Here is a 26723-nt window from a genome sequence, read left to right as displayed (position 1 = left end):
CAGTGTGAGAGCAGAATGAGTCTAGTACTTATAGACACAGGTGAGTGTAATCAGGCAACTGCCGGCTAACGACAGAAATGGAGACAGGTGTAACAGGGAAAGAGGCGAGACAAGACAGGCAACAACTAGGCAAAACCGGAAATACACACTACAAAATAAGGGTAACTTACACAGTCCACAGTCAGATCATAACAAATATTACACATACACACTGTGGCTGTGTATGTTTGTGTCAGTAGTAAGGTATTTAACAATAACATTTTGAGAGAGAGCCAGAGTTGTATGGGTGCGGCGTCTGGGACGACCTGATAGCTGAGAAGTGTTTCCTGTCTCTCTCGGCAGTAACTATCATATCAGGCATCAGGCTCAGTTCTGATTGGGCAGTATTATTTTCCTTTTCCCATTCCATTTAGAATTCCATTTATTCATATGTTTTTATTCCCCTAGTAATTTCTTGTTTCTTTTAATTGATATATTTGCACAGGAATTTCTCAATTATTGGCCTTAAAATAATGAAACCATTGGTTGAACCATAGATTAGAGGAGTTGTGCACACCTATGAAGTTAAATGAAGCACTTACTCAAAATTCAAAGTTTTAAGTAGGCCTGACACATATTAAGTGCTCTTATAAACCCTGAGGTGAGTGAAGAGAGGGAGGGTCAGGTTATTTGCTATGCAAGCAGAGCAGTGTCTGTCAACTCAGCCCTGGGACTGAAAGAGAGAGAGAGAGAGAGAGAGAGAGAGAGCGTGCGAGAGAGAGAGAGAGAGAGAGACACACAGAGAGAGACACAGAGAGAGAGCGTGCGAGAGAGAGAGAGAGAGAGAGAGAGAGAGAGAGAGAGAGAGAGAGAGAGAGAGAGAGAGACACACACAGAGAGAGACACAGAGAGAGAGCGTGCGAGAGAGAGAGAGAGAGAGAGAGAGAGAGAGAGAGAGAGAGAGAGAGAGAGAGAGAGAGAGAGAGAGAGAGATGAATAGTGAGTGAAGGAGTGGCTACTATGAGGAGCTGTTGTGAAAGGTGGTTGACATACAATAACTGCAGGTGGCTTACAACAGTAAAAATAATGGAGCATGCGCATGGTGGAAAGGGAGGGAGGGAAATAAAACACCTTTTACCACTTGAAGAACCCTAGATTCTGTGTTGATATTTAGTGTCGAGCGAGAACAGGAGGAGGCCTAGTATACTGTAGAGTCCTTGGGAATACGGTCAACGAAGTATAGGCTAGGGTTTAAGTGGTTACTGGTGTAATAAAGACTGACAGGACGTTAACAAAAATGAAACACACAAGAAAGAAAGGAAGAATGGAAACAGACACAAAGAAAAAAGAAGGTTAAAGAGCAGTAATAAGGTAGAAAATAAAGCAATTCAATGAAACTCTCAGATGAACATGTCACACCTATACAGTCAGAGCATGCGTGCAAAGTAAACCTTCCTTGTATACATAATGGTTAACAATGATTAACACAGTCAGAGTTCTGTAGTACAGTACTGATGCGGTTAGGGCTGACTGTGTGTCTGACCCTGATGTACGTGTCGTGACCAGCGCCCAGATTGAATAACGGTCACGAAATTTCAGCAGCCTTTGCATGAAATGGCTACAGCTCACGGTCAACTTACAGTACATCTAATCTAGAAGACATTAGGACGTGGTATCAATAACCTCTTGGTATAGTGATGATAATAACTGAAGGACATTATAGGCCAGTCAATCTAACATTTGACCCAAAAGAAAATGATGTGATGAGGTCAGCACATGTGGAAACATGTGCATTCTGCATTGGCATGCACATGAAAACCCCCTAGTTGGACACATTGCATGCTTCTTAAAGCATCATTAAAATTAGATTTAGTTTTGCCTATAGGTTTTTAATGGTACTCCAACTTTCAACGCCTGAATTTACCATGATGCAAATTTTCTATAATTCTCACATTTTAAAAGGTTATTTGGATGTCCCTAAGGATCATAAAAAACCTTGAACAATTACTGTTACTAATTTATTTTTGGTCAGGCCCTTTTTTAGTTTAGATTGACTGGCCTATTAGTCACATTGGACAGAATGAGAAACTATAAGGTCAAGCTGCTTAACTAATCTGTATACTATTATGTGATCAGTCCTTAACGGACAAGAGTAACAGGGGCCACTTCAGATGTGAGTGAATGTATTATTTAATTTATGGTACTGTATGAGTTCATATTTAGGATTTAGGCTTATGTCTCCCATCGCACAATAGTTCTCACATAGTAGGTCAGAACGCCAAAGCGGGTGACAAACAGCGATGGGTCCCTGAATGGGACTGCCAGGCCCAGAGGCCCACTGTTCCAGAGCCTGTCTCTGAATTTCAGAAGCTGAACCAAAAAGACACCACATAAAGTGTGGCACATTTTATGAACGGGAAAAACAGGCAACTATAACTGGAAGGCTCATTCAAGATGATCAGAAGGGTCCTATAGGGATTTTCTGTGCAATCTGAAGCATCTCTGCTCACAAAAGGCTTTATTTACTGTCCTCTCTGGTTGCCCAGTCTTCTGTATACTATATAACACAGGCAAGCTTTTGGGGCACTTAAGATGTATTTCAGGACTGTTGTCAAAGATCTACAAACATTCACCAGATGATAAGTAAGCCTTGCCGAGCCATGAGGCCCATAGGGCAGGAGCCTATCTCCTGTTTCTGTAGCGGGAGGCAGCTTGACGTACCAGATGATGGTCAGTATGATGCAGATTGACGTTCAGAATGAGTTTCAGTTCCTTCTTTCTTTTTCTCAGTTCACTGCCGGCTTTACAAGTCTTGTCAAATGATTTGAGGTTTGTGATTGTCAGAATGTCTCTTTCCAGGTTCCCCATTATTCCCCATTGCTGCTGATGAGACAAATATCCATTTCCCTTTCCCCCCTCTTCTGTCTTCCCAACCTCACATTCTACTGTAATGTCTCGACTCATTAGTTGTGGTCACCTATAGTAAACAGGTAACACACCTGAACCATTGATGTGCAGCCAGAGGGTCATTCCTGGGTTAATTGACATCGCAACACTCCCCTGATATGATTTGTTGGGGTTTGTCCACATTCAAACCAACAAACCTGAACATGAATGGATTGTGCAGGGTGGATGACATGACTTATTATTATTATATTATTACTAAGAGTTGATTATATCTACTGTACTCAACCATTAGTTACATAATTTTTTAAGAATACAACTTTCTATGAATGGGAATTATGTATACACCCTGACACCTCTGTATACACATGCACACATTTTCCAGTTCAATTAGGATAATATACAGAAAGTGGGTTAATTCATGTCTTGGCACTGGATACAGACAGCTCAGAAATCTGAAATATCTGCCAGCTACATTCTAATAAATGATCTCAATTCACACACAAAAGCTGCAACTTATGAGGCCTACAGGTGACATCATTCCAATTCAGGCAGGCAAGGGGGTAGCTATAGCCATTAGCCAGGGCCACACCCTGAAGAGGTACAGTGAAAACACCTACTGTAAATGGCTTTCATGTTGTAGGATGTCCATATTGAGAATCAATTATCTTTTCATTTTCTTTACATTTTCTATGACTATAGTATTGTAAAGGTAGCCTTTCTTCTATAGGACTAACTTTATCTTCCTACAATTAGCATTTTGTTTTGTATTATTTTTGTTTAAATTATTCAACTTAAAATAAAAGGGTGGTACACAGTAGCCCTGGTCCAATGCTTACAGCGAGACACTCGCTGTAAGCATTGGACCAGGGCTAGGTACACAGCAACTCACCCAGAACTTGGAGTGTGGTTTCGCCTGTCTGCGTTTCTCCTTTCCTGTTAACCATTTGCACTGCATAATCTCCATTGTCTGTGGTTTTCAGCGGGCCCAACGTCAGAATGCCGTTGGTCTTATTGATGAACACGCGTCCCTTGTAATCTTCAGCGATATTCTCCACGCCGCCGCTCACCAAGGTAACAATTGGAACCAGTTCGTCCCCTCCGTTAAACGACCAGGCCAGGGTCAAGAATGTTTCCCCGGGTTCCAAATCGGGCTTGATGGTGACATTCTTTCCAACAACACCGTCAAGTGGCCCGTCGTGTGGGAGAAGGTCCTGCCCCGCACAGCATCCTATAAAGCACCACCACCAGCACCTGTTAAGTTATTGTTGGCTATACGCTTTGGATTTCACAAATCAAATAGTCTAAAAGTGCAGGTCAATTATGCGGTTGTGGTTATGGTAATAATAAAATAGCAAAGCTATTTTAAACGAATATTTTTAAATAATTTTAAACAACTGAAAGATAGGTTATTAGGTTGAATAGGTTATTATAGGAATGCATAGCCTAGAAATGGCGTAAATAGCTTACACGTTTTCCATTATATAATTGCGTCACAAAATCTTTATGGCAATATATTTGCTCCATATGTAGTAGGCTATATGTATCCTATGTGTTAAAATAATACAAATAAAAACTTACCAAATACGGATAAGAATAACACAAATGACTTCAAATTAAACACATCCATCCTGAAACGATTCAAGTCTATCCAGCAAGGCGACAGTGAACAATACTCCTACCTGTTGCTTTTAAAAAGTGCAGTAGTCTTGGTGCACACCCAGTCAAGGTGAGAGCTTATCAGACCGCCTCTTCTTCACAAAGAACTGTGCGATGGGGTGGGAGTAATTTCAGCAGGATTTACTCACATTCCATGTGGGTTAAAGGTTGTTTTGCGTATACTTACCCAGCCATTCACAAATGTACAACTCCAAGTTAATTTAAGCAACATGCATATATCTGTATAATAACAAAACATACATAGTGAAGAGTTATTGCCTTGGCACAAACCGTAAGCCATAGTTAGAATCACACATTTCATTGTAAAATTGTCACGTATTCACAGAAAAAAAACTACTATTACAGTAAGTACAATAACAATAATCAAGTTGGGATATCTTGTACAGCCTAACTGTAAATTTAAATGATTGGTAATTGTTCAACAAGACACTACTGACCTCTGTTGGAAATGTACAGAAAACAATATGAATTCCACAATAATTCCAGTGAAACTAGAAGCTAAAATCAAACAAGCAACTCATGATGTCAGTAGAATTTATTAAATTTACAAGATTCACTCAGGACTCAGCATTCACAACGCACAAATGCAAACATACACAAACACACTTTACACTTTTGGTGAGCTGCTGTTTATCAAACATTTCTAAATTTCTCTCCTTTGAGATCTCTCCGTATCTTTGTAGTTGTTACGTCCCCACCAAAGAGGTCCAGGTGTTTTTTCTGTGCAAAAGCTCCTTATTGGCTATTTCCCCTACCATAAGCCCTCAATGAATTGCATTGCATTAAATGGGAATTGAATGAGGCTATGGGGTGTTATGCTAGTTCGCTTATTTCCATCGAAAGAAGTAGTAAAGTGTGCCGCTTGGGATATTATTTACATTATGAAGAGAGGATATATACAAAGAAATTATAATTTTGAGCGATGGAAATAAGCGAATTAGCACAACACCCTATAGCCCCATTCAATTCCCATTCAATTCAATGCAATTCATTTAGGGCTTATGGTAGGGGAAACAGCCAATAAGGAGCTTTTGCACAAAATAACACCTGGACCTCTTTGGTGGGGACGTAACAACTACAAATAAAGGTAAGAAAGCCTTTTAGTATGGAATTCTCCTTTAAAACAAGTCATTCCCAGCATTCAGAAGTCGGCTATGAATGTGCATTTTCCCCCTTGACATCACTTGTTCAGTGATAAGGTTCCACTTCAACCATAAATGTCTCTTCTCTTTGATTGTTTCAGGTAAAAACAGCCATTTGCTCAAGAGCTCAAATGCAAACAGTTTATTTTTTTTATTTATTTTTTATCCCACGATTTTGTAACCCATTTTTCACCCCTGTGCCAATCATCTACTGTGATCCTGGGCTCTACACACCCTCCGCCAACCTGGGGAGAGCAACGGACTTAACTCATGCTCCCTTCATGCCTGAGTGTCCAAGTTGCTCCTTTACACCCGACAGGGGGGAGTTTCCCTGGTTGGACGTAGCGCGTGGAAGGAACACGTTATTCCAACCAATTCCTTTCCCCTCCATCAGGCGCCCCGGCTGGCCAGGGGGAGGCAGTTTAGAGACCAGGATTACTGCATGTTTTTACTCTGACAATTTAATCAAAGATCGCCTGCAGTCCCGTCTGCAGCCCCAGTCCCTCCGCCTGCAGTCCCGTCTGCAGCCCCTCCGCCTGCAGTCCCGTCTGCAGCCCCTCCGCCTGCAGTCCCGTCTGCAGCCCCAGTCCCTCCGCCTGCAGTCCCGTCTGCAGCCCCTCCGCCTGCAGTCCCGTCTGCAGCCCCTCCGCCTGCAGTCCCGTCTGCAGCCCCAGCCCCTCCGCCTTCAGTCCCGTCTGCAGCCCCAGTCCCTCCGCCTGCAGTCCCGTCTGCAGCCCCTCCGCCTGCAGTCCCGTCTGCAGCCCCTCCGCCTGCAGTCCCGTCTGCAGTCCCGTCTGCAGCCCCAGCCCCTCCGCCTGCAGTCCCGTCTGCAGCCCCAGCCCCTCCGCCTGCAGTCGCGTCTGCAGCCCCAGTCCCTCCGCCTCCGTTCTCCTCGTCTGTCGGCACTGTCTGGTGTGTCCTGGTTGTGCTTTGACATCTTGATCACAGCATTTCAATGAATGATCAATGGATGATGTTGCCCTTTACTTTAACAATATCTGTGATGAGCAGCCCGCCTGAAAACAGTAATTTTGTGTTGCGTAATAGCCGCCATCTTGAAAACTGGCGGTCATATTGGAATTAAATTGACACCATTGAGTTCTTGATGTTTGGATCAATGTGTGGATCACACAATTCTGTTCATTAAAGTTCTACTTTTTCATTTGACGAGGTGGCCATCTTGGATTTTCAGCTGGATAACGTACTTTTCTAAGGAAGTACATCCTGGACATCATTTGTGCCAAATGTGGTGCTTGCCTTGTACCACCAAGTGAAAGATTCTTATGGAATATTGACTTTATCTGCCCCACCTTTTTGTTTAATTCCCATTGTATCATCATAATAATTCCATCATTTTGATTTTCTAAATGCAGAATTGGATTTCTCATTTCGTATAGGCCATCATCAAAATAAGATTATTCAATCAAAATATAGTTCAAACACTGTTTAAAACGACTTCGAAAGGCAGCCATCTTGAAAAATGGTGGCCATTTATTTTTTTTCAAGAGAGAGTAGGTCCCGAAGCACTTGTGTGCAAAATTTGGTGCTTGTATACAGAGTCTGTGGCTCACTAACAATATAGCCTGGAAGGCTAAAGCAGAACGACTGTGAGGAGATATGATATATATGTGATAGATAAAGGAGATGAATAAACACAGTGTCCTTTTATAACTGGTAACTACCCTCTGATGCCACCACTGAAGGAGTCATAGCTCTTTAGTTTGCAGCATCCTTTTAGAAACCTAAAACAAATGGGTTTACGATAACTTACGATCGTTGGATCCTTTTTCGTAGGAAGTACACAGCCGCCAGGGCAACACCCAGGAAAACAAAGGCCCCGATGACGATCAGACCTTTGGTGCGACTCGAAAGACCCTCATCCAACTCTGTGGAAAAGACGTGGTATACGGTTTCAAAAGTGTAATTTTGTGGTTTAGTATATGTGTTCAGTCATCAGCAATGGGGCGGGGGGATGGTTGGTTTGATGTCATTCTAAAAGGTATAAGGTATTAAGTATTAAGTAGAGCTTGTCAATAGCATGGCGATTAAGATGCTCATGTCTGATATTCCGCATATGTATTTTTAATGAAATATATCATATTATAATTATAAAAGGTTTATTGAAAGATTACTGCTATTTATTAAAAAAAAAAAAAGCTTTATACCCTGTATAACAGGGATGTCAAACTCAAATACACAGTACGCCAAAATAAAGAAATTGGTACAAGTCGAGGGCCGGACTGTGTTTCAACACACGGGCCATTTTTGGGGAGAGGGGTAGCTGAAAGTTGACCACAAGTGATACACTTTCACTGCTGATCAATAGTGAAGAGAAGACCCATGCTTGCGCTTGCGGGCCCTCGATATGTGACAATGCACTCGCAGTGCATTGTGGGACTTGTAGTATTATGGTGGTCCGTGCAGTATACCAGAGGGCCAGTTCTAATACTAATTAAATATCATCCCGCGGGCCAAAGATAATTCATTCACGGGCCTGATTTGGCCCCCGGACCTTGAGTTAGACATATATGCTGTATAACGATGCAATGTGACATAGGTCTGTTTACACAATGCTGTACCCCTTCCAACCATTTTCAACAGTTTTTATAATATTTTGACACTCGCTTTCTCATGCCAATGAATGAAGCTAGCTCCTTTGAATTGAATTGAAATAAAACATTAGCGTGAACTATTATCATTATTGGAACATATATGTTGCAATAATGTAGGCTATTGTTTATAACGGAATCACACCTGTAATAAAGTATGACAACTTACAAGGGATGGGTCACAAACCAGTTGAGTTAGTGTGCAGATAAATGACAAACAATGCACTTTCATATTTTATTACATCTACAGACCACTATGGTTTTGACCCGTGTACTTCTTACTATTGGTTACTGCCACTAGCTAGATGTCATGTATCAAACAAGAAGGTGAACAACATCTTAATGTAGAGAGAATTTATGGAATGTGTATTGCGGGTCAAAGTGCTCCATAAGCAGCACAAGGACAGATGCAAATATAATGTTGAGACAATTCTTCTCAATAATACTACTGTTATTGCACGGCTAGGTTGAATGCTTGATTCTGATTGGTCAGTCGCTGAATTCAGTGGTGTGTTATTTCTTGATAATGTCCACTCTGCTCTATAACAGAACGCTGCCTAAAAGGCTAAGATCGAGCACCTACTGCTGCTTGGATTTTATGCTGTATGTATCCAACATGACAGCCATGTAAACACAAAATATCATTTAGGCTACAACTAAACATTGCTCTGAAGAATGTTTTTGAAAACATTTGACGCAAGAAATAGATGATGTAGTTATTGCAGTAACGGAAAATTGATTCCATTTGATCAACTCACTTCCTTGTTTTCCGAGGCGACTTGTGCTGCACTGGGCGGACGGCCAGCACATCGTTTTGTTGTTACTTTTGGGTAAATGTATTAATCTATTCATTAAGTAGCCGTGTAATAAGCCACATCCGCTCCTCGTCGGTGGCTAATCATCCTGTCTGTGATTTGTTTTTTATCAACAATGACCACCTAGCCATTCATTACCCCCTTGCATATTTTGTATTAGAATCATATGTTATTCTGACCTTCGAGTTTATGCATGGCTGAGGCACTCAGCCCGGTGACGGCATTGTGTGCCTCGCAGGTGTACATCCCCATGTTCTTTTTGGCGGCCTTTTTGATAAGGTACTCGGCTGTGGTGACGGCGATTTTCGTCCCGTTGAACTTCCAGGTGTAGGTGGCGGCGGGCACAGACATGGCCGCGCACGTCAGTTTCACTTCTTCCCCGTACACCACGGCTTTATCACCCGCAACCGTCACGTTCTCGGGACCGTCTGAAAACAAAGAGGAAGAGAGAGATGACATAGGTTTCTTTTCATTTATAAATGTATATATTTTATTGTAGGTGCCATTCTTACTTGAAGCAGTATTTGGCCCAGTGTTGTCACATCCACATCCAGACCTCAACAATACGCTTACTTTAAACTACCAAAAAGTATTTCTGCTACCCATCTGATTGGCTTCAGGACTTCCCTACATACACATCTTGATTCAACTTGTTTATGCTTAAGTTCTAAGTATCAGTATTGACATAGACACTGATGTATTTGCACTGTGCCCTTCTTTCCTCTGTTGTTTAACAGCTGGTGATGTGGTGGCTGGTGGGTGGGGTGGGCGGAGCAAGCTGTCTGTGTATATATGCATGCATGTATCTGTATACTGTATGTTTCTATGTATCTCTTGTTTATGTTTTTATGGGCCCCCTTGAAAATGCTGCATATCAAGGGGCTATCCCTTCAATTAAAATCTAAATCTTTCATGTATAATTACCATTTATTTACTATCCATTACTTTCTCAGTGCTTTACCAATATAATGCTGGTGCATGCTGGATCACTGGCATCATGAATGCGTGAGACCCGTGAGTGTGTGCATGCATGTGTGTTTGGGGCATGACAGAGAGCATGACAGAGAGAGATCATGTGTACAAGTGATCATCATTCCTACTCACAATTGACCACCATCTTGTAGGTGGCAGAGTCAGTGTTGACAGCGTTGGTGAGTTTACAACGGTACTCCCCGTTATCTTCCTTCTGCACAGGTTTGATTGACACCTTGTCTGCCAACACAGACACGCGGTCACTAGGAGACAGTGGCTTGCCATCCTTGAACCAAGCTTGTGCCGTCGCCTTGCCCGCGGTCGCCTGGCAACTCAGATTTGCCGTCTGTTTGCCAGCGAGGAGCGTCTCCGTGGGACCTGTGAGGGTTGTACCTGACACTGCCTCTGTAAATATTATGACAGAGAGACATCACAAGAGATGGGTGTTAGAAAGGGTCCTCAAACTAGGTAAATGTCTGTCTTGATGCATTTTCAGTATTACTACCGCAGAAAGAATATCCCTAGTAGTTGCTGTGGATTAAATTTATTTCAGGTCGAACCCCAAAGCGGGTGACAAACAGCGATGGGTCCCTGAATGGGACTGCCAGGCCCAGAGGCCCAAAGATCAAAACATTGAGACCCACTGTTCCAGAGCCTGTCTCTGAATTTCAGAAGCTGAACCAAAAAGACACCACATACTGTAAAGTGTGGCACATTTTATGAACAGGAAAAACAGGCAACTACTGTATAACTGGAAGGCTCATTCAAGATGATCAGAAGGGTCCTATAGGGATTTTCTGTGCAATCTCAAGCATCTCTGCTCACAAAAGGCTTTATTTACTGTCCTCTCTGGTTGCCCAGTCTTCTGTATACTATATAACACAGGCAAGCTTTTGGGGCACTTAAGATGTATTTCAGGACTGTTGTCAAAGATCTACAAACATTCACCAGATGATAAGTAAGTAGCCTTGCCGAGCCATGAGGCCCATAGGGCAGGAGCCTATCTCCTGTTTCTGTAGCGGGAGGCAGCTTGACGTACCAGATGAGATGATGGACCATTATGATGCAGATTGACGTTCAGAATGAGTTTCAGTTCCTTCTTTCTTTTTCTTAGTTCACTGCCGGCTTTACAAGTGATCTGAGGTTCGTCTGAAAGTGTCTTGCCAAGCAAGACACTTTCCGTTTCCGTTTCCTTTCCTTTTCTTTACCATCACTGTGCAGAACTTTGTTACTGATGTGACACATACTGATGAAAAGAGTATGGCCCAAACCGCCCCAATGATTAGCCATGCATCTCCTTGCAACCAATCGATTGCGAATAGTTCCATGAAACCCTTACCCCCAATGGCAGTTGTAAGGAGTTGCATTGGTGCCGTTATAGATGTTTAAACTTCTGTTTCAACAGTTTTCAGTTCCTTCTTAATTGTTCTTGGCTGGACAAGTATTGTGAAATGATTTAAGTTTTGTCAGAATGTCTCTTTACATTTTCTATGACCATAGTATTATTGTAAAGGTAGCCTTTCTAGGACTAACTTTATCTTCCTACAATTAGCATTTTCTTTAATTATTATTATTTTTGTTTAAATTATTCAACTTAAAATAAAAGGGGGGTACACACTACACAGCAACTCACCCAGAACCCCGTCGCGTGGGAGAAGGTCCTGCCCTGCACAGCATCCTATAAAGCACCAGATTTCAGATTTTTATTGAAGGGACAGCCCCTTGAGATGCAGCATCTCATTTACAAGAGGGACCCATAAAAAACAAAATACAGAAAAGCATACTGTACACAAATAGACAAAACATGGAGTACACAGATACAAACAGATATACAAATACATACATATATACACAAATAGCTTGCTCACCATCTTCCACCTACACCACCAGCCACCACATAATAATATAAGTGTATAGATAAGGTCACAGTGCAAATATTTCAGGGTCATAAATGGTTACAGTCAGGTTAGAAGCATAGACAAGTTGAGTCTAGATGTGAATGTTAAGCATGCACCTGTTAAGTTATTGTTGGCTATACGCTTTGGATTTCACAAATCAAATAGTCTAAAAGTGCAGGTCAATTATGCAGTTGTGGTAATAATAAAATAGCAAAGCTATTTTACGAATAATTTTTATTTTAAACAACTGAAGGATAGGTTATTATAGGGTGAATAGGTTATTATATAAAGGGAATGCATAGCCTAGAGATGGCGTAAATAGCTTACACATTTTCCATTATATAATTGCGTCACAAAAACTTTGTAGCAATATATTTGCTCCATATGTAGTATATGTATCCTATGTGTCAAAATAATAAAAAAATAAAACTTACCAAATACGGATAAGAATAACACAAATGACTTCAAGTTAAACATATCCATCCTGAAACGATTCAAGTCTATCCAGCAAGGCGACAGTGAACAATACTCTATACCTGTTGCTTTTATAAAGTGCATCAGACCGCCTCTTCTTCACAAAGAACTGTTCGATGGGGGTGGGAGTAATTTCAGCAGGATTTACTCACATTCCATGGGAGGTTGTTTTGCCTATACTTACCCAGCCATTCACAACTCCAAGTTAATTTAAGGAACATGCATATATCTGTAAAATAACAAAACATACATAGTGAAAAGTTATTGCCTTGGCACAATTTTTTTCTGTGAATACCTGACAATTTTACAATGAAATGCGTGATTCTAACTATGGCTTACGGTCCGTAAGCCATAGTTAGAATCACGCATTTCATTGTAAAATTGTCAGGTATTCACCGAAAATAAATCTTCACTATTACAGTAAGTACAATAACCAAGTTGGGATATCTTGTACAGCCTAACTGTAAATTGAAATGATTGGTAATTGTTTAACAAGACACTACTGACCTCTGGTGGAAATGTACAGATAACAAAAAGATTGAGAAATACAATGCATTATGAATTCCACAATAATTCTAGTGAAACTAGAAGCTAAAATCAAACAAGCAACATGTGACATGTGATGTCAGTAGAATTTATTACATTTACAAGATTCAGCATTCACAACGCACAAATGCAAACATACACAAACACACTTTTGGTGAGCTGCTGTTTATCAAACATTTCTACATTTCTCTCCTTTGAGATGATCACCATTGTATCCGTATCGTTTATTGCTCTCAATATCATAAAATACTTTGAGCTACACTCTACACGCAAAAGATGCAACACAAATAATCGGCAACGCGAAAACATGCGTAAAGATGTGAAAGTGTTACAATGGGTAACTGCTAATAAGCCAAAGTACAAATATCTTAACAGAAAAAAGACCAAACAAAAATAACGTCTTAAAACAAGTCATTCACAGCATTCAGAAGTCGGCTATGAATGTGCATTTTCCCCCTTGACATCACTTGTTCAGTGAAAGGTTCCACCTCAACCATAAATGTCTAAAAGTGCAGTTCCCCTTATCCCCAATGGCAGTTGTAAGGAGTTGCACTGGTGCCGTTTTAGATGTTTCAGATTGTTGAAACATTCTGTTTCAACAGTTTTCAGTTCCTTCTTAATTGTTCTTGGCTGGACAAGTTCCACCTCAACCACCTCAATCTTCTCTTTGATTGTTGCAGGTAAAAACAGCCATTTGCACTGACGCACTTAGGATGACTCCGCATATGGTTGTCGGTATGATCAACAGTTCACTTTTCATATTCTCGGTTTCTTATGTTGTCTTGTCTTGAAATAATTCATCATAATTTTCGTAACCTGGCTCTGCCTCAACCTCCTATAGGAACAGACAAGGTATGAAAGCAAATTAGTGCTTAATAAGGGTTAAGCACACATGAACATGAATCGATTGTGCAGGGTGGATGACATGAATTATTATTATATTATTACTAAGAGTTCATTATATATACCGCACATGGTTGTCGGTATGATCAACAGTTATCGGTTTCTTATATTGTCTTGTCTTGAAATAATTCATCATAATTTCATGTCACACATGGTTAATATGCATCAGAAGCACCATTTCACTTCCATCCGATGGGAGCAAAGACAGTTGTGGTGCGTTGACAGCTTTGAAGTGTGTCCATTGCACCTGACGTCAGTGACGTGTGGAGTTCACTATAGTGAACCTTTATCAGGCATCGACCAATATGAACGAAGGTCGAAAGGCTCACCCCACTTAGCAGCCATTTCACTTGTACTTTTCTTTTAGTGAGCTAACCATGACAAGAGTATGGCCCAAACAACCGCACCAATGATTCGCCATGCATCTCCTTGCAACCAATCGGTTGTGAATAGTTGCATGAAACCCTTCTCCCCAATGGCAGTTGTAAGGAGTTGCAATGGTGCCGTTTTAGACTTAATTCTGTCTCATGTAGGTTACACATACATACAACAGTTTTCAGTTCCTTCTTAATTGTTCTTGGCTGGACAAGTATTGTCAAATTATTTGAGGTTTGACCCCATTATTCCCCATTGCTGCTGATGAGACAGATATCCGTTTCCCTCCCCCCCCCCCCCCCCCCCCCTCTGTCTTGTGACTTTTGTTCCCAACCTCACATTCTTATGTAATGTCTCGACTCATTAGTTGTGGCCAGCAGCCTATAGTAAACAGGTAACACACCCGAACCATTGATGTGCAGCCAGAGGGTCATTCCTGGGTTCATTGACATCGCAACACTCCCCTGATAAGATTTGTTGGGGTTTGTTCACATTCAAACCAACACACATGAACATGAATGGATTGTGCAGGGTGGATGACATGAATTATTATTATATTATTACTAAGAGTTCATTATATATACCGCACATGGTTGTCGGTATGATCAACAGTTATCGGTTTCTTATATTGTCTTGTCTTGAAATAATTCATCATAATTTCATGTCACACATGGTTAATATGCATCAGAAGCACCATTTCACTTCCATCCGATGGGAGCAAAGACAGTTGTGGTGCGTTGACAGCTTTGAAGTGTGTCCATTGCACCCGACGTCAGTGACTTTATCAGGCATCGACCAATATGAACGAAGCTCGAAAGGCTCACCCCACTTAGCATCCATTTCACTTCTACTTTTCTTTTAGTGAGCTAACCATGACAACTTAAGTGAACTAAGAACTACACACCAAAAAATCAGCACAAGAGCTGTCTCTGAGTCTCACAGGCACTGTCAACAACCTGCAAAGCAACAGGCTTGCATTGGCTACAATGCTTCAGACGCGGAAATGTAACCGTGCCCTTATGCTCAATTTATACTCCATTGTATGACGGAACTGCACGCCTAAAACAGCTGATCTACAGGCTCAGAATGCGTTGTGAGCTTGTTTGTAGATAGGCTATTTTGGGCGTTGGCATGGTTCACCAAGTATGACGAAGTATAAGTCAGGCATTATATTTACCTTTGGTTCTTTGACCTCCAGATCTTCTCCATACTGTATAGAGAAATCAATGTGTTGCAGCACTATATTGATTCCTTCCTCATCTGTACGATCAAATGGCAGGAATCTCACCATGCTGTAGTCATCAATCTAGACACAACGCAAGCACACAATTTCAATCAAGAGGACGGACTCCCTGCATGATGTATTATGAGTTTTGACTTTGACTCAACACTCAAAGAAAATGTTATCATGGTGAGGGATCCCATTATCTGGATAATTTGGAATATTTGCAAGCGACTTTAAAACGCTGTCTAGCTCGATAACATACCATAGTTTAGTCAGTGTTTCCTTAGTGAGACGGTGGGAATATTGTCACATCACTACGAACACAAGAGTGTCTCAGAAAAAGTGAGCATGTTGATATTTTTGCATTTCAAACCAGTTTTTTCTTCCCACCCCGCCCGCTGCGCGATAATTGCGCTGAAAATCTTGACCCGTCCGCCTGCCCCGCGCACCACTAGTGGCTTTACAAAATGTAATTTAATGTTGTTTGAAGGAGAGATTTAGAGTTAACAATATGTACTTAACACCTTGTAAACTGATGAAAGTGTAGCCATGAGCAGTACCGTAATTTCCGGACTAAAAGGCGCACCTGAATATAAGCCGCACCAGCCAAATTTAGGGAAAATCCCGTATACAAGCCGCACCGGACTATAAGCCGCAGGTGGCCGTTACGTTAGCTCAGAGCCTTAGATGGCTCTGCGTTAGCTGTAAAACTCCATAGATTAGCCGCACCGTTGTATAAGCCACAGGGTTCAAATCATGGGTAAAAAGCCGCGGCTTATAGTCCGGAAATTACGGGTAATTGAGACGCATAGTAGAATTAAAATCAGGTGAATCTAATCGAATTGTGAGGCCAATGAAAATTCACACGTCATCATCATTTAAATCAATCTGATCTATTGAGAGAGGGGTACAGTGTACCAAAAGGTGAGGTGCAGTGTAAAACCTACTAGACCACAGATGGCTGTAGTTAGCTTCCTGAACTTCTCACTTCTTAGTGAGTGACAGTTGTCCTCCATCATGGAGTACATGTCTGGATCCAGGTATCTGGTAAAAAAAATAACACAACATTCAAAATGTTGAAAAACATTTTCAATACTGAAGAAAAAGCATGCTTTATTGTGGACATATGTACTGTATGTATATTTCTAATTTGAGAATGGGTTCCCTAAATGTATGTGTCACAAAGTTTACAGCACTGTAAGAAAAAAAAAAAACGAACGGCAGAGAAAAGATTCAATGATTTAAGGTTCATCACGATAGTCGTGAGGAATTACAAAAGCATTGATATGAAAATGTTTTGAAATTGTGACAATTATGACTTTGTGAAATGAACTCAATATCAACAGCACGAGGGAGCTATAAATCAAGTTTCTGTATAATTTCCAAAGGCCAACTGTATGAAATCATAGCTGCGGTGTCAAGCTGCGCTTAATTTGACACCACGGCTATGATTGCGCCCAGGGCAGCCCTCCTTGGATTCGTCTATCTATGCATATAAAGTATTATGCTATACAGGCATACAAAGTATTAAAGCATCACAACACAAGACAAGACGGCAAAATAAATAAACCAAATGTACTTTTCAATTTCCTTCTTGGCCTTGGGGCTGAGCAGGTCCATCTTGGTCATAATGTTAACTTGGGGAATCTCCAGTGATACCATGGCACTGAGGGCAGCCATGACTCCTGAGATAAACTACAGATCCGGAGAGAGGATTCAGATAAAATTATCACTTTGAGAATGGTATTAATTTATTTAAATCAGTCAATAAATATCTATACTCTATATAGTAAATGCACTTTACATACTGCAGTTATAATGAAATAAAGTGTATGTTAAAAAAAAGAAAGAATACAAGTCAGACCGTAAATGTTTTTAAAGCAGATTGGGGACTGGACGATTACCTTAAAAGTCTCCACCATGAACTGGGAGTCGACCAGAAAGACACCACACACCCTGAACTCCCACTGCTGCAGCTGTTCCACTAGCTGTCTCATCACTGGTAGGTGGGTGTACAGCTCTATCTGACCTGCAACATGACCCCAGACATTTTGTAAACATATCACAAATTTCACAATCACAATATTTACCTCAAAGGTTGCAATCGGAGGGCTCTATATGTTCTAAACAGAACCTTTTTTGGTTAAGTATGTTTGTCACAGCTGGGACCTTACCAGGGCAGTCAAACAGTATGTAGTCATCTTCCACGTGACCAAGGTTCTCCTCCAGCCAGTCAAAGTTTTGGGCAAAGTATTCCATGCAGAAGACCAAGCCTCCGTTAGGACCAAACCTCAGGGTGTCGTCCTCCATTACGTCGTCCACCTGGATCAGCTCACGGATGTCTTAATTAAGACAGAACAATTGTGGTCTCCAAATTTCATGATATTCATAATTACTATAGGCTATACATTTTGGTCACTGTGCTAATTTGATGCAGGTTAAGTGTCTGGTCAGAGAAGCTACGTCTGGGGAGCTTCCTTTACTAGAGATCTCACTCAAGTACCCATTGTCTTGCACCCGACTGGTAATCCAGTCGCAGTGTGCCGCGGGTTCGACTCCCGAGCCCGACACGGCCTTTACTGCATGTCTTTCCCCATCTCTCTCCCGTTTCGTACCTCACCTCATTGATTACGATTACAACATTATGCCTCACCACACTTAAACCCTATACTTAGTTTACCAGGATCCCTAAACCAAATGCCTGATCCCCTCCTATCTACTCTCTACACACCAAATGTATTCATAAAAAATCTACAAGCTTACAATGTGTCACAACAACAACGCATTGTGAGCTTGTAGATTTGCTACCTTTGCTGTAGGATTGCTCCCAGAATAAAATTCCTGAGTTCTAAAACTGCATTAAAGTGAGAGCACGGAAAGGGCAAGTGAGGATAAAAGTTTGGTTAGTGTTTACAGCCTGGAGACGCATGGTTTAATAAATATTGAGCACCCCTGAATTCTCTTCTGACACAGAACTACTAAACAACAGGAGCTTAAATATCCTTAGCAACTATCCTTCTACTGAACATGGGTGGTGATGAAAATGGTAATGCTCTTTCTCCAATAGGGTATACCGGTACAGTATGAGTATATGCACACAGAATAACTCTTCCTACTTCCAGGCACCCTTCAATACGTCCTTCACTTCACAGGTGTTACCGATGATACTAATGAAGGCTCTGTTACATTTAGTGTACAGTGGTTCTCAAACTTCTTAATTTCAAGGACCCCCATAACTCCGAGAGTGTGGTGGACCGCATGTAATTCAGACAGGGCATTAGTCCGACATGCGGATAGCGTCTGCTCCCATGCTTGCGGTTATGGTTAGGTTAGGAGATGAGGTGGGTTGTCATTTGTCGGACCAATGACTAGTCTGAACAACGTACTGCACCCGAGAGTGTGCATGTGTTTAGTTAGACATACCAACAGTCAGACACACCATGAGTCAGACACCCTCCAGTATCATCGGTAACAACTGTGAAGGAAGTAGGAAGAGGCACTGAAGTAGGAAGAGTTATTCTGTGTGCATAGAGCCTATTGCCATTTTCAGGATAAAGTCGGAATGGAAGAAAGGCTGCCAATGTAGCTGGCAGACAGTCCTGACCTGCCATGACTGGGTAGTCAAAGTGTTCTGCTGCAGGGTCCAGATTCACCACCTGAACAGAACGGTTGATTGCCTCTGCATGTTGGATCAGAGTGGAACAGTAGGTACTCTGAAATGACAAGGCAAAAACACAATTAGCATATCATCAAGTCATGTGTGGTATAAGTTACAGGGAGTTTCAACGGATACAGGAAAAGTGGGCACCCTAGCCGCAATTTGCAAGTACACTCGTTTTTTGAGGGGCCTATACACAGCTTTGTGTGTTTGAAGCACGGAATGTGATGAATTGATTGGCTGAGCACGGAATGTGTATGATGATAAGAGCGCCCTTCACTTCACATAAGCCATTGACAGTCCATACATCCAAACAGAAAAGTCCTATTAGGCGGGTAAAAATATGGTTTGACCCTAAAAAAAGTGTAACAAAAGGTTTCTCAACTGATTCATGTAGTATTAGGTGTCCTAAATAACATACTAAAAGTTTACCAAAGTTTGACCACCCGAAATGTGTTTTTTTTTAAATGGCCGCCGCCAGTTCTTAAAATACCATTACTCCTCCATTATTCATCCTAGAAAAGTAATTTTGGTGTCTAACGTTTTGGTTATCTAGGAATCCAATTAGCATATATAAATTTTAGTCAAGCAATTACAAGTACAATGATATATTAAAGAAATTGGTTATAAGGTTATAACAGTGTAATAGGACATTACCCTTTTCTATAATGCTGTACTGCCCAGGATTGGTGAATTCATCACCTATACAAAATTCACATTCTGTTGAAGCTTTCAGGAGATTTATTTTGATACCATAACAATAAGGAATATATTCATTATTACTGGGCGGTACTGTCATATGATGTGACATTTGTAAAAGCATGGCTGCCAAGTGATGGACTCATTAGACTGGGAATATTACACAAATCATGGAAGAAATGTACAGAGAAATGTCTGCACTATTTTATTTGTAAAGGTGTCTGGCAATAATAATAATAAATATATGTCCCCTAGGGTAGTGGTTCCCAAACTGTGGGCCGGGACAAACATTGTGAAAATAGGCGATCTATAAAAGCTCACAATGCTGAGTGTCTTTGCACCAAACACACTCAGTAGGACCAATTGGCCACTTGTCTGGTCTATGGGGAAGATGGACTCCTCAGTGGGGATACATTGGAGAGAAATGGCCCCTCATGGGCCTAGAGACTAGAGGGTGTGCAAGTCAGTCCAGAGCTATCACACATGTATCTTGGTATATAGGCAGGTGGTGGAGTGTGGCATGGATATGCTTGTCACAGACATCTTCTTATTCCCGAGACTGTAGTAGTTGTGTGTGTAAAATTAATTTCACATTTACTTTGTGTTTGGTACTGTTGGCAATAACCTTGAGCCCTGGGCTCCAGTCTCGGTCTCCCCATAGAATCCCAATCTAACCTCCCTCCACGCTGTGTCCCTGCTGCTATCCAACAAACAAGCATCGCTGCCTTCCAATGCATGGCTTTTTAAGTCATATGGCAGCCAAGACTATGGACTTTAATGTTTGTTTAGGGCACACTAAATGACAACGTAGGATGCCATGTGGCCAATATAAATACAGTGGGCGCCCCTAATTTCGTGTTTTTTGCACTTTTTGCATTTTCGTACTACAGTAGCTGTTCTAGAGGAGAGGGAAGAGGGTATTCTGCGCCATAATGATCAGTCACTGGGGGCCCCAGTAATATTAATGGTCAGCCACCAACCAGACACCGACTCTCCTGTGAGCCAGTCCGACATAGGGACACCCCTGTCTGCCTGACAAACAATCATGCACCACGTGGAGGTCTTATAACCACCACTATGTGGGTCTGACCCTTCTGTATACCTATGCCCACTCTAAGCGCCTATAGCTCAGACTTGGGAGCCAGCAGGAGGTCCATTTGGGACCAGCATGCATACATTTAAGAACACGACTGCCTGACAGTCTTGCAACATGTGGAGGTCTTATAACCACCATCAGTGGAGACTGTCCTCACTACCTATGCTAACTGAAGAGGTCCTATCTCGGGAATAAGAGCCAGCATGGTCCACATGGGACCAGTGGGACTATAAGCCAGGCGACATATAGGAACACTCCTCCCAGCCTAAGCTAAACTCCAATTCCTTAGTTTCTACCTCCTCCACACTCCGTTCCCCAGCATGCTGTGACCCCCAACTAGATGAGTGAGTAGATTAATCTTGTGACTCATGTAGGCGTATTTATTTTGAGATGTTTCCTCAATGCGGACATGCAACTGGTGCAAGTTGCAACATCCTTTGCAGGAAACTATGGCATTGCATTTATTGCACTTTGCGTGCTCAGCCTCAAGAGTAATTTCCCTCTCTGTTAACCACACTCGCAAAGTGCAATAAATGTGATGCCATAGTTTCCTGCAAAGGATGTTGCAACTTGCTACTAACTTCTACAGAGCTTTTTATTATGACTCGACGTCTTTCTGTCTGAATCACATTAACTATAGATCCATGAATTAAATAAAAATCAATTTGTCTGCACTTATTTTTTACAACTCATAAGCAACTCAATTGCTTTTTATTTGGCTCTAAATTAATCACGCAACTGTTGAGAGCCCAGCCTTTAGGTGCATACGTCCTCCATAGATTGATTACTTTATAAACAGTTTGCAGAAAAAAGGCACAGGATCATAGCCTACAGTACAATAAAAATCACACCTGTGTGAACCAAGTGGCGCAACTCCCCTCTCTAAAAGCTGAATAACTCCTAATCTACGGAGCTCTCCATGGTTTGGTCCATTAGCGCGATTTTCTGAGGTTTTTGCTGATAATCCGGTGGTCTAGATGGAAACATTGGTGCTTTCTAGAGCAAGGATGGCTATATTTTAGCTCGCTAGCATTGACTCTATCAACATCCACACACGGGTGCGGGTGCGTGGCTGCGTGCGCACACCAGTGGTGCACGCGCACATGCACGGCACTACACACACGGGTGCGTGCGCACACCAGTGGTGCACGCATGCGCACACCACTCGTGCTCATTGACACGCATGCGCACACCACTCGTGCTCATTGACCTACACAAACAGGTACATGGACATTGCAAGCTGGATGTAGAAGTGGTTGCACCACTTAAAAATAATATTAAATTAATCTGAACATTAAAGACATTTGTCACCACAACAATATCATTATTGCAATGTGTACTGTATATTTAATATACAGTACAAATTGCAACAATGATATTGTCGTGGTGGCTAGCTGGTGAAGTTTAAATAATAGTGCCAACTCATAATTGTAAAGTGCAAATACAATAATTTAATTTGTGTTTATTAAGTACTTGGTTAGGTTAGTTATAATATAAGCATAATATATGTCAGAAAAAAGGGAAAAAATTATATTAGGAACCGTTAGGAACCGTTAAAGTCCTAACAAATCCCAACCCTAGTCCGGACCCCCCTTTACCTCTTCACCCAACCCCACCTATCATACTCCCCTCTGCACCCGGTAGAGACTTGGGTTCTGACTACTCTGCACTAAGAGTAAATAATGCAATAAATTCGTTTTGGGTGGGTCTATAGTCAAAGATGAATTATTTAGTTTGAGCCTAATTTTATCCACAGATCCAAATATATATAATATTTCAATATTGCAATCAGTAGGCTATTGTCTATCAACTGACAATATTCTCTGCCACAACCTTCTGAATTACCGGTACTGCAAATTGTGACTATTAGTTTTGTTGTGTTTTGAGGATATCTTGAAACCTTATTCCAAAAATATATATAAATATTTAGATATTTATTAAATATTTAGTTTAGTTAACTTGAAATTGGTGACTATTTCAGAGGGTTTTAACAGTCACAAACACAATATTGGATTTCACAATTATCTTCAAGTTCAATGGACTCCTAGACCCCAAAAACATAGGGTTAGACACAAAAAGTACTTGTCTAGGATGAATAATGAAGGAGTTAGGCTATTTTAATGGTTTTTAGGCCATCTTGGACGCCATCTTGAAAATAACACCTTTCGGGTGGTCAAACTTTGGTAAACTTTTAATATGTTATTAAGGACACCTAATACTACATAAATCAGTTGAGAAACCTTTTGTTACAATTTTTTTAGGGTAAGGTGTTTTTTTTCATATATTTACCCGCCTATATCCGATTGTATTAAACAACGTTAAACTCACAAACATTGCAGCTGTACGAAAAGCTTGAATTATCCTCTATGTGCAAAGTGTTTGTTTCATAAAAATCCACTGTAGAAATTCTGTGCAGGTGATAATTTTTGTCAAGTGTTGTTTTTTGGAAGTACTCATTTTCAGTAACGCAAGTTACACAACCTCCTGCTGCCCTCTGCATTATTTCAAAACAGGTGGTAAGCAGGGCTGTGGCCCTAGAATGTCTCTGATGTTACATACATTGACAACTAAATGTGATCGGCGCTCCGTTTGTACTCACCCATTAAATAATTCCAAAGACTTGGAGCCAGATATAGTCCTCTAGTTTCATATCCATGTGAAGGTTCTGGCATAAAACGTGTGTTTAGTCAAATATCTCCACTTTTTCCATGAGGTTCACACAGAAGACATTCACTCTGCTCATCACAAACATCATCATTACCAATTGACCAGGGTAACACAAATGTGTGGGGCAAAGTACGTTTTATGCCAGAATTATATATCACATGGATATGAAAGTAGAGGACTCACAATTCGTTGGAATTATTTATTGAGTGAGTACACACCCGACCACATTCATGCCGCCGCAAACCGGCTCTGTATTTAGAAATACTTGCCAATGTATGTAACATCAGAGACATTCTAGGGCTAGCAGGACTGTTGAGTGATATACAAGTACTTCCAAACTCAAACACACAACATTTTGGTGCCCAAATGCGGAAGTGCAACCGAGCGTTCAATCAAAGAGATTCTATATAAAGAGAATTAAACCTCTCATTAAACCCCAGAGTAACAACCAGCGCCCAGTGCCTCCGCCATATTGGTGTGATGACGCAACTTCCGTTTGCTCTAAAAAACATTAAAAAGTCATTTTCATTCTATTCTACTTCTAATATTATCCTTCTACAGGACTGGTCTGTGTTGAACAGCGAAAAGGTATTATAAATATGCATGCTACTTAATTATTTACTCATATTTATGAATGGATCAAAGCTGACTTTACTTTAGTAACATATTCATTCAGAATATAAGTATATGTGCGTGAACGTGCGTGGTCGTGGCCTATGCATGTAAACGTGCATCCAAAATTGAATTCAGATTTTAGTGCAATGGAAAGGAAAAGATATAACTACAACCATTATAAAGCATTATTGTTTGATATAGCCTACATGAAACCTTTCTCCCCAGACAGTGACATCAAGGCATGGATGGCTCTTAACTTTGTCAATGAAAGTAAAACGGAGGTTATAGTGTTTGGACCTAGCGGTACTGGTATCGTTCTCACTGACCTAGGTTCCCTGCAGCCATATGTGAAACCTGTGGTCTCAAACCTTGGCGTCAAACTAGACAATGCCCTTAAACTTGACAAACAGGTCAATGCGGTAGTTAGCTCTAGTTTCTATCATCTAAGGCTGCAGGCCAAAATCAAGTCTGTGCTATCTTTTAGCGATTTTGAGCGGGTTATTCATGCCTTTATTTCTACGCGGTTGGACTACTGTAATGCCTTGTACGCTGGATTAAACCAAGCCTCCCTTGCTCGACACCAGCTAGTCCAGAAATCGGCCGCTCGTCTACTCACAGGTACTCGCAGACGTGAGCATATCACACCTGTCTTGGCCTCCCTTCATTGGCTCCCTGTCCGCTTCAGAGTGGATTTAAAAATGATTTAATTTGTCTTTAAATATATTAATGGTCTGGCTCCTCTTTATCTGTCTGACCTTATTGAGGTCTATACTCCTACTAGGTCACTGCGGTCTGAGGGCCAGCTAAACCTCAGGGTCACAAAGAACACCCGCCTAAAGTCCAGAGGCGACCGAGCCTTTTCTGTTGTAGCCCCCAAACTATGGAACACACTCCCCTCCCACGTCAAATTGGCCCCTTCCATCGAGACTTTTAAATCTCGCCTAAAGACCCACCTCTATACCTTGGCTTTTAACCCTGCTTGCTTGAGTTCCTTCGGTCCTTGTATATGTTTTGTCTCACTGTGATGCTGTTGCTTTTCTGTTGTTTTTCTGTAATGTGTCTCAGTTGTTTTCACTGTTTGTACTTTGTTTTATCGCTGTTGTTTTTCTGTGTGGTAGCTTTAGTGCATTTGTTTTAATTTTTCTCCTGTACAGCAATCCAATCCACTTAAAGTGGATTGGATTGGATTGGATTCATGTGGCACATTTATAAACAACAGGTAACCCAAGGTGCTTTCCAATGGGTCATGACCAAAATGATAGTGTATAGGCTATATATTTTTTTGCAGTCCGTCTATGATAATATGCAACAGCAATGGTGATTTTCACTGTGTAGCATTATTTGGGTGATCAAGCCAGGCCAGCCTAAACGGCTATAAGTGATCATGTGCCCGAAGACTTTGCTCAATTATTTTGTATTAATTTAGAGCAGACAGCAGAGCATATAGTTACAGTATATGAGCAGAGCCATATATAAGGTCTATATGATCCAGGTATCACTGGATAAGTAGCGTTCTGACTACAGTTTTTGGAATTACCACTAGGTGGCGGGAGCGGCAAGGTGCCGCCATCTTGGTGTGATGACGTCAAAGCACTACCGCTGCGCCATCTAGTGGTGATTCCAAGTATTTGAGGAGTGTCGCCTCTTTATATTGAATCTTTTTGGCTCAATGTTAAAGCCCAGCTGCACGGGGTTTCCTCGTCATGAATCCACGGGTCCGCCTGCAGTCCTTCCTCTTACCACTAGGGGCCAGTGCGTCAACGTTGGAGCGCCTCACTGGCCCCTTGGGGTAGCACCCTTAGGGCTTAGAGTATATTATGATCTATGGGCAGCACCTATTAGCTTCCCGTTAACGTTACAAACAAACAAACCAACATTTATATTAAATTACCTGTACTGTCATTTCCAGAATATCTTTTCCATCAATAAAATACTCACCAGAGCTTCTCAACCTCACTTCCCGTGCTCTCAAATCTATGCAGTTGTGTAACTTGTGTTGTGTAGAACTCGTGAATTTAGCGAATTAGTCAAAACAGAACCTAAGTAACATAATTTAACAAATGTCGGTGTGACACAATGAATATATGTTACCTTTCCACTGCCAGCTGGTCCCATCACTAGTTGTGCGTAGCGAGGCATTTTGCCTCTCCTCTCCTCGCTCAGGTTTGTACCCGGGCCCGGTCAGACTTTATATTCTACACATTCATGCATGTTTCTGTTGTCAAACGGTGTGTGTATACCTTATTCTACAACATTCACACATGCTGTTGTGTTGTGCAATGTGTTGACAACATGCGCCCGCGCGCTACATCTGCGTATGTGCCAGTGTTGCCAGATTGCGTGAGTGAAACAAGCAACTAGGTCTATGAAAACAAGCCCAAAAAGAAGCGCAACTTTACAAAGAAAGAAGCCCAATGTGCTTATAATACGCAGACATGGCAACGTTTCTGCTTCTTCTTCGTCGCT

The 26723-nt window shown here is 41.4% G+C and overlaps 2 protein-coding genes across 4 annotated transcripts in view; both read right to left on the bottom strand.

Annotated features, from left to right (window-relative positions):
• The window catches only part of LOC308332165 (cell adhesion molecule CEACAM20), a 29904-nt gene extending 25319 nt beyond the window's left edge, over positions 1-4585 (bottom strand). For both annotated transcript variants that reach the window (XM_080787838.1, XM_080787839.1), the window contains exons 1-2: positions 4465-4585; positions 3776-4114 (exon numbers count right to left, since the gene is read on the bottom strand). In XM_080787838.1, coding sequence (XP_080643964.1) covers positions 3776-4114; positions 4465-4513 — 388 coding nt within the window. In that variant the 5' untranslated portion in view covers positions 4514-4585. The remainder of the gene's footprint in view (positions 1-3775; positions 4115-4464) is intronic.
• A 573-nt stretch (positions 4586-5158) lies between these two features.
• On the bottom strand, positions 5159-26567 carry gpn3 (GPN-loop GTPase 3). 2 transcript variants are annotated; one of them, XR_013965713.1, is made up of 9 exons: positions 26349-26567; positions 19127-19235; positions 17697-17864; positions 17427-17551; positions 17102-17217; positions 16470-16566; positions 15475-15603; positions 13161-13854; positions 5159-5168 (listed from the first exon to the last, which is right to left on the bottom strand). XR_013965713.1 is itself a non-coding variant. In XM_080788340.1 (8 exons), exons 1-8 carry the CDS (start codon positions 26394-26396, stop codon positions 13792-13794), a joined length of 855 nt encoding a protein of 284 aa, XP_080644466.1. In that variant the 5' UTR covers positions 26397-26567; the 3' UTR covers positions 13094-13791. The 2 variants fall into 2 exon arrangements, 1 of the variants encoding a protein (XP_080644466.1); XM_080788340.1 differs by lacking the exon at positions 5159-5168 and having other exon boundaries at positions 13094-13854.
• Between the last annotated feature and the right edge of the window lie 156 nt (positions 26568-26723).

This window comes from Protomyctophum bolini (genome assembly GCF_963924005.1).
Source record: "Protomyctophum bolini genome assembly, chromosome: 17".
Lineage (NCBI taxonomy): Eukaryota > Metazoa > Chordata > Actinopteri > Myctophiformes > Myctophidae > Protomyctophum > Protomyctophum bolini.
This window is presented reverse-complemented; position numbering and strand designations above follow the sequence as displayed.

Coding starts and splice junctions, on each gene's coding strand:
- gpn3 (XM_080788340.1), bottom strand. CDS start 26,396: ATGCCTCGCTACGCACAACTAGTGATGGGACCAGCTGGCAGTGGAAAG. Junction 17,865..19,126: donor TGACTACCCAGTCATGGCAG/GTCAGGACTGTC, acceptor GTCTTAATTAAG/ACATCCGTGAGCTGATCCAG. Junction 17,218..17,426: donor TCATGGTGGAGACTTTTAAG/GTAATCGTCCAG, acceptor CCGGATCTGTAG/TTTATCTCAGGAGTCATGGC.